The 12158-nt window shown below is 52.9% G+C and overlaps 2 protein-coding genes across 2 annotated transcripts; both read left to right on the forward strand.

Moving 5' to 3' along the window:
- Positions 1 to 1844: 1844 nt before the first annotated feature.
- On the forward strand, positions 1845 to 5559 carry LOC113245194 (protein S100-A15A-like). Its single transcript, XM_026485080.2, has 3 exons — positions 1845 to 1997; positions 3165 to 3369; positions 5364 to 5559. Exons 2-3 carry the CDS (start codon positions 3220 to 3222, stop codon positions 5538 to 5540), a joined length of 327 nt encoding a protein of 108 aa, XP_026340865.1. The 5' UTR covers positions 1845 to 1997; positions 3165 to 3219; the 3' UTR covers positions 5541 to 5559.
- A 5318-nt stretch (positions 5560 to 10877) lies between these two features.
- S100A8 (S100 calcium binding protein A8) lies at positions 10878 to 11841 on the forward strand. Its single transcript, XM_026485044.4, has 3 exons — positions 10878 to 10931; positions 11351 to 11513; positions 11664 to 11841. The coding sequence occupies exons 2-3, from the start codon at positions 11373 to 11375 to the stop codon at positions 11790 to 11792; spliced, it is 270 nt and encodes an 89-aa protein (XP_026340829.1). The 5' UTR covers positions 10878 to 10931; positions 11351 to 11372; the 3' UTR covers positions 11793 to 11841.
- Positions 11842 to 12158: the final 317 nt, after the last annotated feature.

A 12158-nucleotide genomic window follows, 5' to 3' on the forward strand; every position in this document is an offset into this window, starting at 1 on the left:
GAGCTGGGGGTTCAGGGGCTTGCATTTGGAAGGTGGGTGGCAGCTCTGGTCTGGGGTTGGGGTTCAGTGCACACGAGGGGCAGCTCTGGCTGGGGAAGGGGGTGTAAATCCATTTCTGTCCCCCTTCTCTCCAGCACCTAACATAGATGGCAAAATTCTTAAGAAATGTCAATATTAAGGAAGAGTTGGTTGAAATGTAGAAATTTAAAGTAGTTTAAATGTCTTCCAGTAATGGATTAATCAAATAATTTTTGATACATGCAAACAAATAATCACTAGGCATTCATAAAAAATCAGGCTAGCCTTGATGAAGTGGGTGGGAAGCTGCCCACAGTCTAGCATTAAGCGAGAAGAGTGATCATAGCAGAGCTGGGGAAGGAGGTCATCATTGTGCATTGGGACGGTGTAGGGAGTTGTTTTGTCCAGGTTGGGCAGAAGTCAGGGTGAAGAGGGGTGCAGTATGGGCTCCTCCCCCCAAACAAGTATGGGTTAAAAGTGGAGTTCCTTTTGAACGACAGATCATTATCCAGTGATGGTCCAAGGACATGTTGGTATATCAAATTTGTTAATTAGGTGGTTTCAAGGTTTTTATTTTTATTTTTGTTTCTTGGCTACAGAAAATGCAGTGGTGAACATTTTACTACCTATTGCTTTTGAATATCTGTTTAATTATTTTCTTGTGAATTTATTCCCAGGACAGTGATGGCTAAATTAAAGGTATTCAATAAAAATCTCTGTGACTGTAGATTGGCATTGCCAAATTGTGTTACATTTTAGAAATTTGAGCTCTGTTTTTATTCTGGAAACATAAATGTGTATTGGTGAGCCACTTATTTCCTGGAGAAATCACTATGTCTGGTAGATGAAGGCTCACCCTGCAAACTGAAAAAGTCTTTGGTTTAGGTCTTCCCCTAACCTCCCGCCAACATTCAGGGATTCAATTACCTGTCCTTTGGCGCCCCCTTCTGGGAGATGTACTCACTAGCCCGTGTGGCCTCTACCAGGGGAGACTCAGGGCTGAGCTGGCCTGAGATAAGGGGCGCGCTCAGGGTAGGGTCACTTACAATTGCCGTTAGTTATTTTCTTACAACAAAGCTATTCCTACCACTTCTTTCTCACATCCCGCCCATCACCCAGTCCATTAAAACCCTCTTTCAGCTTCTTTCTGTGCTTGGGATAAAGTGCAGCCCTGGCTTGGCACACAGGCCCATTCATGCTCTGTCTCCTTCCTGCCTCTCCAGCCTTCTCCAGGCTTCTCCCTGCAATTAACCCTTTCTTCAAGTTCCAACTCAAATATCATCTCCCTAAGGAAATCTTCAACTCTTCTCCAGGTAGAAAGTGTTCCTTGCTGGGCACCAGCGTACCCTGTTCATGCCACCAAGCCAGTAGTGTTCACAGATCGTGCCAGTGGGCAATGCTGTCCCCTCCACTCATCCCCACCCTATGAGCTGACCCCACGTCATACTCACATTCCTTAACGAGGTCCTCGCACACTGTGGGGACTCCAGAAATATTTGTTGGATGAATTAATGTGCTTTGTGAGTATAGAGTCTGGGGGCTCAGTAATTGAGGGAGGACATTGGAGGAAGATGTATTTACTTTGTGGGTCTGACCCCACCCAACCCCTGGAGCTGGGAGGATGAACTCAGAGGTAGGGAGACGGACAGTGTGACGTCCTGCGGTTCTGAGATGCTTCAGATCAGGCTCTGAGGGAAGGTGGGTCCCTGAAACTGGTTGAGTTAATTGTAGGAAGCAAGTGTCATGTGATGTCATCTCAGGAGTGCAATTAAGGCTCGGTGGGTCGTGCTCCTGGAGAACCTGTGAAGAGTCACGACACTGGCTGCCGTAATTAGAAGCACCAAGGATGGGCAGGATGTAGGACCTGGTGGTTGGGCCCCTGCTTGCACCAATACCTCCTGCCTGAGCGCTGGGGAATCTCTAGGACAAACCATAGGCCAGCACTGTGGATTTGGAGCAACCTTGTCCCAACAGCACAGGTCAGCACTTCTGAGAGTAGTGGAGGTGGGGGGAGAGTGCTGAGTCTGTGCAGATCCAAGAAAGCGGAGGTGGGCGGCTTACCTGTTCTTGAGAATGTGTGCTGTGATGGATGTCCCAGTAGGGTAATTGTGGTCTCCCAGTTGGTTCGAATCTAGCTCCAGGTGGAGCATTTGTGTGATTCTGGGAAATTTACTTAACCTCTCTGGATTTCATTTCTTCCTCAGGAAAATGGGGAGATAATGTCTACCTTATAAGGTCACTATGAGGATTACATTACATTACATTTATACTCTGTATAAAAGGCTTTATCCAGTGCTCGGCTGGCTCCATAGAGTCGGAACCAGCAGTTGCTATGATTCTTACCTGTACAGAATTTGGAGGAGACTGCTGAGCTGATAGGGTAACCCTGCCTCCTGAAAACAGGGATCTCATCTCTGCAGGATGTGGGGAGGAGGAGGTGGGGACATCAGCACTTCATCTGTGTGCAGAGCACTGGGGTTGGTGCTGTGGGGCGACCACAAGAGGCTGTAGGTGCCCCTGTTTGCCCCAAAGCTGGCCAGCCCAACTCAGGACTGCAGGGACCGTATGAATGGCAAGTAGACTCCTTTAGAGGGTCATGCAGCGAGGCAGTGGTCAGGACAAGGTGGGCAGCTTTGTGTTGTCTGTACATTCGATTGAAAAAGGAAAACAGCACTTGAGCAGGGTTGGGGTTTCTGGGTGGCTTAATTATTTCAATATGACATTTGTGGTATGAAGTAGTCTAGTAGTAGGGATCTTGACTTCTCAAGGGTTTAAAAGTATTTCCTTTGGAAAGTGCTGTCTTGCACCAAGGAGTCTGGATTCTTCTTATTCTTGATTTCTGGTGTCTCTTAGGTTGAGAGTAGGGTCTAGGAGCAGAGAGCACATCTCCTGTCCTCAGGAAGCCCATGGTCTCCGGGAAGGGCCAGAGCCCTGTCCAGAGCGCTCACAGCAAAGCAGTCTTGTAGGGCAGGGCCTCTGAGCCATGTTTGCAAGGGGTCAGATGGAGTGTAGGGAGGGGACCTGAGACAAGGTGCGGGAAGGTGGGCTGAACAAGAGGGCAGAAGGTTCTTGGAGGAAGCGCCCATCTGCTGTGGGTTGGCCTAGCCAAGGTGCTGCTCTCCCCTCAGCTTCACCACTGTCCCCAGGTGCTCCAGTGACACTTCTCGAGTTGCTTCCTGTCCCGGCCAGGGCCCAGCCGCCATGACACACACGCCAGTGGAGGAATCCCTCTTCCAAATCATCCGCTGCTACTGTCAGTACGCGGCCCGGGAGGGGGATGTGGAGACCCTGTCCCTGGAGGAGTTGAAGGCTCTGCTTCTGGACAATGTACCCCGCTTCATGGAGAGCCTGGTGTGTGGGGTCTGGGGTCAGGTGGGGGTGAAGTATAGGGTGGGTTGTGGGGTTGGAAGCGAGTGGTGAGGGTGTAGGTATGGGGAGCTATCTCCCAAGAGAATTCCTACTTAAGTGAGGAGGGGAGAGGGAGTTGGGACAGGAGGGACTGTGGCAGAGGGAGGGTGGATCTGGCCCAGCTTTATTTCTCCTCCTTTCCTCTCCTGAAACTCCCTGCCGGGCCCCACTGCAGCCCCAGTGTAGCTCATCCCTGAGACTTAGTCCTGACTCCAACCTGTTTATTCCTCTGCTCATCCTGTTTCCTGAGAGAATAGGTCCTAAGTCTTCCCTCTATGCTCAGCCCAGTTCAGTCAGCGATCCTGCCCCAAGCCTACCCTTTTAGCCCCAGGCCCACTCTCCTGGGACCAGTACAAACCTTCCTGTCACTGTGCCTGGGTGAGAACAGTTTGGGCAGAAGTCAGGTGGGTAGGACAGGCAGTGTCCCCTTCTAGCTGCCGCCTGAAGGGCTAAGAGAGGTTCTTGGACCAGTTTGGGAGCTCAGAAACCGCCTCAGACCTGCATATCTTCTCCATTATCAGGCCCTATAATTACCAGGCACCTTGGGGACTGCAAGGCTGGCAGAAATGTCTGGGGTGCTGCCCTCTGCCCTCAGTGCTATGCCTGAGGGGGTCTCTGGACCATGACCTCCAGAGGGCTTCAGGTCCGTGCCCTGACTGGAGGTCACCCCCTTCCAGGAGCACCTCCTCCTTCACCTGGCCTGTTCCCTTACCTACCTTTGGGAAACATCAGAGGAGAGCTTTGTCCTTAGCTTACTGGAGTGTCGTCTTGAGGGTGACAGAGGGGACCAGGGTGACTTTCTTTTCAGGGTCAATCACCTGTAGCGTGGGGCTAGGCAAGGATGGCTAGACCCTGCTCTTTGGGGCTCACAGCCCGGCCCGGGGAACAGGGCCCTTAGGGACAGACAGCAGGCACAGGGCAGACAGATAGCAGCCTGGGCCAGGGGGGCTGAGCTGAGGGGAGCTAGGGAGAGCCTGCCCACGCAGGAAGCCCCAGGGTCTCAGATAAACCAGTTTTGCGGAGGAGATAAGATCAGGTGAATTAATGGTGGTGGGCAGTGGGGGGAAACATGTTGCAAATCGGCCCACAGGGATGAGGGCCACCCTCCAGGCCCCCAGCTGCTGACCATGCAACAACTTTCTTCCCCGGAGGCTTTCAGAGGACTCCAGTCTGGGTCCCCACACTCATCTGCCAAATCCTGCCGAAACCGGCTCTGAGGCCCTGCCTGGGGCTCCTGCCATGACCCCGCCCGTGCCTTCTCCTCCCTGGGCTGCATGCTGACCCTGGCCTTCTTTCTGGCTGTCCCTTCCATCTCAAGTGTTTTTGTTCCTCCCCCGTAGCATCCCTGACCCTCGGCCCTCCCGGTCGCCTGCTCTGGGACGTGCGGGATGGTGCCAGCGCCCATGACCTTGACTTTCCCCTCCTTCTGCACTTTGCGCAGGTGCCACAGGCTCGGTGTCACAAACAATCCCTGGGCAGCATAGCATGCAGGCATCGGTCCCCCTCCTTGGTGTCCCTGCAACAGTACTGGGGATGCAGGCCAGAGGGGCAGGTGGGCTGTGCCCTGGGCAGCTGCCAGTGTGAAGGAGGGGGCACGGCCTTCCGTCCAGAAGCCCCTGGGCCAGGCTGTCACTGCTGGCTAGCTCTCAGCACAGCTGGGAAGACAGGCTTAAGCAGCCACCAATGGTGGACAGATGTGTCAGGAGGCACCAGGCCACTCAGCGCTGCCAGAGCAGCGGGCCAGCCGTGCCCACGCAGCCCCAGGTCTAGCTGTAGGCGTACCCGCCACATCTCCCCCTCGGAGCCTGATTCTGCCCCGTGCGGTGTCCTGGCCTCTGCCTGAGGGAGTGGCTGAGTCCTGCAAGGTGGCAGAGGCCCGGCCACGGGCTGTGGGGTTGGGGGCCTGGGCAGGTGACCGACCCCCTGCCCCTCCTCAGGGCCGGAAGGAGCCCTACTACGTCTCGGAGCTGTTCCGGGCTGCAGACAAGAACAAGGACAACCAGATCGGCTTCGAGGAGTTCCTGTTGGTGCTGGGGCGGCTGCTGACGCACTACCACCTGCTGTACCGCCGGCAGCTGTGCGCCAGCTACTGCACCCGGCACAGCCTGCACTAGGGGGCCTCCGCCCGCACCTGCCCCCGCGCGGCTGCAGGGCTCTGGGCACACGCGTGTGCAACGCACAGCTGTGAGGGAAGAGAATAAAGCAATCCCACAGATGTGCTGGGAATTCCTTATTCATGGTTCTGGGTATCCGCTGAGGGTCCGGAGAGGAGCTTTGCTGCTCCCTGGGGGCTCACCCAGTCCAGCCCCTGTCTGGGGGGGACACGGCCCCCAGACTCCGGGAGCCCCAGTCTGAGGGGGCGTCTCTTCTCTTGGGGAACCGGCTCTCTGACATGGAAGACGGGTTTCACCTGTGATGTTCTGACCACTCAGGCTATGCACGTGCACGAGCGACGGGGGCCGGGAGGACGAATGCACGCCAGACAGGGGCCCACGCTGAGGAGAGCCAAGGAATCAGTGTACAAAGTATACAAAGGAGGCTTGGGCCTGAGACCCCGGCAGGGTCACGTGTGTAATTGGCGTAGGCTGGCTGGTGTCAGAGCCAGTCTGAGAGCAGAGGTTGTGAGGTGCATTTTGCACACGCTAAGTCAGGGCAAAGGGCAACATTCTGGCCTGTGTGGTGAGAGGGATGGGTGGAACCGAGGCTACTGTCAATCAGGGAGGGCTTCCGGGAGGGGAGAAGGGTTGGGTCTGGGTTTTACTAATAGAGACTGAAGAGGGCATTACTCCCCTTGGGGCTACTGTGACTCACCACCCAAGCCCTCCTGAGGTCTCTGACCCCTCCCAGCAGGGACCTGCCCCTGCCCGTCTCCATGTTTGGTTTTCTCTCTCTCCCTGGGAGCCCGGGAATCTGATACGGCATCTCTCTGGGTCAGTCTTCTCTGCCTTTAGGGCCTGGTAGGGCCCATCGTGGTGGGTTTCTTCTCAGAGGGTTGTCTGGGAACCCACGCCCTGAGTGTATTGTGATAGCAATGAAGAGTTTTCCAAGAACAATGGGCAACCATCACTGCCCCTATGCCAATGACCTGGGGGGGGTCATTTACAGGACTTGGTTTGGTTCCCTCCCGCAGCTGGGTCTGAATGCCACAGGAGGGGCAGTGCCCTGTGGTCTGAACCGGGGCCTTTGTTTCTGACCAGTGAAGCTCTGAAGCACCGTGTTGCCCCCCCTGCTCCCTGGGCCTGGCCTGCCGCTGGCACCCCTTGCACATTTGCCAACCTGCCAGTGCTTGACGCTCCGTGCCATCTCCCGCGGGACCTTCCTGCGAGCTCCACGGGTCGGCACTGCTCCTCGGAGGTGCATGTCCTGCTGCACCTGTGGGTTGGGCCTTGTGTGTTGGAATCCGATTCCCCAGTCTGCGCTGCTTCCTCTGGGCCTCTTAGTCACGACCAGAGGCATGGATGGCCGGGTGAGCCAGGCTACCTACCTCCCCAGGCCCAAGGGAAGAGTCCTCCTGCCTGTCTCACTGGACTGCTGGGTTCCACAGACCCTGAGTGCTAAGGGTGCGGCTCAGCCTAGATCTCCTGCCCTTTCCTGGGGTGGGGGCAGGGGTTTCTACACTGGCTCTGCTGCTGTGTCCTCATTTCCTCAGCCTCAGGCACAGGCTTGGTTGGGCTATTGGGACACACACCCAGGCCTGAACTCCTTCCTGTAAGGTTCCGCTCCCCCTGGGTTTCCCCATGTCCTTCGGTCTGATTACAGGCTCTGCCTGTTCCCTGATGGGCTTACCCAATTCTTGACACCTTCTTCTGCCAGGTCGCTCAGCCTGGTGGCTGCTCTCCCTGAAGCCCCGGGGCTGTTGGTCCAGGGAGAGCAACTCTGGGGCAACTTTCAGGGTCTCGCTGGTCAGCAAGTTCCACTGATAAGCACGTGATGCTAGGAGGAGGTCGTGGCTTATGTCTGCCTTGGGTCTGCCCCATTGGACCTGGGGCATGGTTTTCTTAATTTCTGGATAAAGAAAGCTGTCTCCACTGGGAGTGTTCTCAGGGGACTGACTTCAAGGGAGGCATCTCTCTCTCACTCTCCTTTTATTTTTATTTTTTTTAAAGATTTTATTTATTTATTTGACAGAGACAGCCAGTGAGAGAGGGAACACAAGCAGGGGGAGTGGGAGAGGAAGAAGCAGGCTCATAGCGGAGGAGCCTGATGTGGGGCTCGATCCTGGAACGCCGGGATCACGCCCTGAGCCAAAGGCAGACGCTTAACGACTGCGCCACCCAGGCACCCCTCTCACTCTCTTTTTAAACGATTTTATTTATTTGTGAAAGAGAGAGAGAGCAAGCACCAGCAGAAGTGGGGTTAGCAGCAGAGGGAGAGTCAGGCTCCCCGCTGAGCAGGGAGCCCGTTGTGGGACTCCATCCCGGGACCCTGGGATCATGACCTGAACTGAAGGCAGACGCTTAACCAACTGAGTGATCCAGGCGTCCTGAGGGAGGCATCTCTTGAAGGGTCAGGGGTCTGGGATGATGTCATCTGCGTCAACCTCATCCTCACCCCCATTGAGACAGGTCGGCAGGAGCCCCATCCCAGGTTGATGAACAAATCCTAAGGAGAGTCTCAGAAAAGCCACTTTGCTGTGTCTCTCTGTGGGCCTCAGTCCCTCATCTGTAAAATGGGGATTATGACAACACCTACCTCTCGGGTTATAGTGAGTACTAAGCGGGTTGACATAGGTATAGCGCTTACAACAGTTCCTGGCACATGGTGGAAGCCCGCTCCATGTTGGTTTGCTATTACTTGTTCTTATTACTGATCGTTGTTGCTGTTACTGTGTCTGCCAGGCACTGTGCTGGGTCCTGGGGAGGCAGAGATGGAAGGTCCAGCCTGGTTCCTCGAGGGCTCACAGTCTGGCTGGACAGTCAGGCACTCACAGGGCAGTCGTCAGGGTACACGCTCACCCAGTGCTCACTCGCTCGGGTACTCTGTACTGCCCTAAGTACTTCACACGTTCTTTGTGTAAACTTTTTATTAAAGTATAATACATATTAAGAAAAGTTCACAAATCTGAAATATTTTTCATCTATAATTAATCCTTACAAGAACATGTAAGGTAGATTCTATTTATTTTTTGGGTGGAAGCATTTAAAAAGTTTTAAATTTTTAATTGTGGCAAAAAATATATAACACAAAATTCACCATCTAAGCGTTCAGCTGTGTTAACTACATTCGCGTTGCCGGGCAACTGATCTCCAGAATCTTTTCATCTTGCAGCTGAAACCCTAGACCCAACAGACACTAACTCTCCATTATCCCTCCCCCAGGCCTGACACCCACCGTTCTACTTTCTGTCTCTACGAATTTGACTACCCTAGGGACCTCATGTAAGTGGAATCAAATGGTAGTTGTCTTTTGGTGACTGGTCTATTTCACGTAGCATGATGTCTTCAAGATTCATCTGTGTTGTAGCAAGTGTCAGAGTTTCCTTCCTTTTTAAAGGCTGATAATATTCCATTATGTGAATATACCACATTCTATTCATTCATTCATCCTTGGATGGACACTTGGGTTGTTTCTACATTTCAGCTACTGTGAATAATGCTGCAGTGAACATGGATGTACAAATATCTATTTGAGACCCTGCTTTCAATTATTTTGGATATAGACCCAGAGGTGGAATTACTGGATCATATAGTAATTGTTTCTAACTTTTTGAGGAACCATCACACTGTTTTCCAAAGCAGCTGCACCATTTTACGTTCCCACCAACAGTGTACAAGCGTCCCAATTTCTGCTTTTTGTTGATAGCACCCGATCTCATGAGTCTGAGGTGATAACTCACTGTGGTTTTGATTTGATTTCCATAATAATTAGTGATATGGAGCATCTTTTCATTTGCTTAATTGTATATCCTCTTTGGAGAAAGGTCTATTCAAGTCCCTTGCCCATTTTTCAATTGGGATAATTTTGTTGTTGAGTTGTAGGAGTTCTTTATATATTCTGGATACTAATCCCTTATCAGATGTATGATTTGCAAATATCTTCTCCCATTCTGTGGGTTGCAGGTAGACTCTATTTTTAATCTCTTCTGAATAATTGAGGTAACTAAGGCAAGGAGAGGGTAATTGGCTCAAAGTCACACAGCTATAAAGGTCATGATCTAATGAAGCCCAAAGGGCTGTGGAAACATGAAGGAGAAGGAAGCTAATCCCATCCACTTCCCCCAGGAGGCGATGATGGCCTACATCCTGCAGAGGCACAGGTAAGCATCTGTTGAATGCAGGAATGAGGCAGAGAAGAGAGTTTTCTCAGCAGAGTCATGTACTTGTCAGGTCATGTTCTGGCTCATGATGCTCTGGGCCCTGACACTTGTGCACTGGGAAACTCTGGGTGAACTGCTTCACCCTCCTGGGTGTCTGCTTCCCTGTCACAGACTAGGTGGGTTCTGTGCACTGCCTTTCTGATAGGCATGTACGGAGACTCTCGTGTTTTGTAACAATAGAGATACACCACAAATCTTGAGCACTGGAAGCCAGTTAATCTGAGTGGTATCTTGTTGGGGGAAGGGAGTACTTGCTCCTCCTGAAATCCTGGGGGAATTGGCCACCTCCTCTTCTCCCCTTGGCCACAAAGCACTTCTGACTTCTCCAAAGAACCCCCTCTTCCCCAGCTGACCCCCACAGAGTTGGGTTCCTCTTCAGCCCAGACTTCTGGGGTCAGAGGCTCACACTCCCGCCAGGAAGGGCTGAAGCGTCCCTGCCGTGTTTACGCAGTCCCTCCTGCATGCAGAAGGACCCCAAGCCAGCCTCCATGTCCCAGGGCACAGTGCACCCCCAGCTTCCGGAGCAAGAGAGCTGGGTAGGGGTGTGGGCTGCGGGAGAGAGCCTGATACAGCAGCACATGTCCCACAGAGTCCAACCACACACAAACAACAGCCATTGTAGAAATAGCCCAGCTTTCTCTACTAAAATCCAGCAGCTAGGACAAGTCTTCTTAACCTTTTAGGGGCCTTTGGACCCTTCCAAGGATCTGATGAAAGCCATGCAGAAATGTGCTTATTTACGCAAACGCTCAAAATGATGCTTTCAACTCAGCTCCGTTTCAGAGACGCACGGATAGGCTTCAGTGCATGGGATTAGCAGCAGCAATGGTGAGGAGGACTCAAGAGTGGGCATCCTGGTTGGCCAAGCCAGATGATGCCAGTGGCTCTCACCAAAGCAGTCTTCTCCATGGTCTTTGCCTGGTTTCTCCTTCTGGGCATTACTGCCTGGCAAATGCCTTCCTCCTTCCACCTTTCCTACCCCTCCATGTCCCATCAGAAATTTTCATTCTGTGCAGTGATTGCCCCATTCATCTGGTTGGGAAACCAGAGACTGTGGCAACTTGGGAAGGGAGGAGCTGTCTCTGCACGACCTAGGGCCATGGCAGCTGGCCAAAGCCTGACTTGCTATAAAAGGGAGCCGACACTGAACCCTGCATGTCCTCTGTCAACTCTGTTTCGGGGAGACCTGGTAAGTAGGACTGCCTGAGTCTGCCCCATGCTTTGGGGCTGGGCCCCCAGTGGGGAAGGCTGGAAGTGGAGCAGAGAGGGGAGAGAAAGCTCAGGGAAGTCTGGAGCAAGATCCAGAGCTCCTGGAGGAAGACGGTGAGACAGGGCTAAAGACAGAGCCGGGTCCTCTAACACTGTTGTTTGGCTGAGGGCACAGGGAGAGTTGGCAGGCACTGTGTGTGTGTGGACCCTTCCCCTCCCACACCCCTTTCCATCGTAGCCTTCGGAAACCCATAGCCACCCACTGGGCTTAGCTCTTTGAATGGTGCAGGCCAGGACAAAGCCGTTACTTGGGGTAATGAGTATCCCTCCAGTCTTCACTCTGCTGGGGGCAGAGGCACCACCCCCATCCTGGGATTTCCAATGTGCCCCGTGTTCCAGGTGGAACAGATCCTTGGGCACCATGCTGACGGAACTGGAGAGTGCCATGAACTCCCTCATTGATGTTTACCACAAGTACTCCCTGGAGAAGGGGAATTACCACGCCCTCTACAGGGATGACTTGAAGAAATTGTTAGAGACAGAGTGTCCTCGCTACATGAAGGTGAGGAGGGGGCTGGGTGCGGTCGGGGTTTTCTGCCTGGCTGATGAAGCCCTGGGTCCCTGGTCCCCCACACCACCCTATGTAGACAGCCATGGCTCGGCTTTTGCCAAGGTCTTTACACTCCGGCTTCTTTCTCCTTCATCTTGACAGAAAAAGGATGCAGATACCTGGTTCAAAGAGTTGGACGTCAATAGTGATGGTGCAATTAACTTCGAGGAGTTCCTCATACTGGTGATAAAGGTGGGTGTGGCCGCCCACGAAGACATCCACAAAGAGTAGCAGAGCCCTGGGCCCTGGGGCTGTCCCTGCAGAATAATAAAGTAATTGATACCTCAGGCCTCTTGTTCTGTCTTGCCTTTATCTTGTCGAATGATGTTCCCAGGGCATGGAGGGAGGGCTGGAAAACCCAAAGAAATGAAAACAAACCTCCATTGTCCTGGCTCCTGTCTCACAAACCCTTAATGCTTACCCTTCATCTGGTTGTCTCCCCACATTTTCCTCAAACTAGTCCTGTCCTTCCAGTCCCATCGTCCGGAGGCATTGGTTCTAGGAGTTATGGATTCTAAAAAGTCCACGACGCTGTAGCTGATGATTTTCCTACTTGTTCCCAAATAAGTGATATGGGAAGAGAATGATGTAAGGAAA

The sequence above is a fragment of the Ursus arctos genome, unplaced genomic scaffold (assembly GCF_023065955.2).
Source record: "Ursus arctos isolate Adak ecotype North America unplaced genomic scaffold, UrsArc2.0 scaffold_2, whole genome shotgun sequence".
Taxonomy (NCBI): domain Eukaryota; kingdom Metazoa; phylum Chordata; class Mammalia; order Carnivora; family Ursidae; genus Ursus; species Ursus arctos.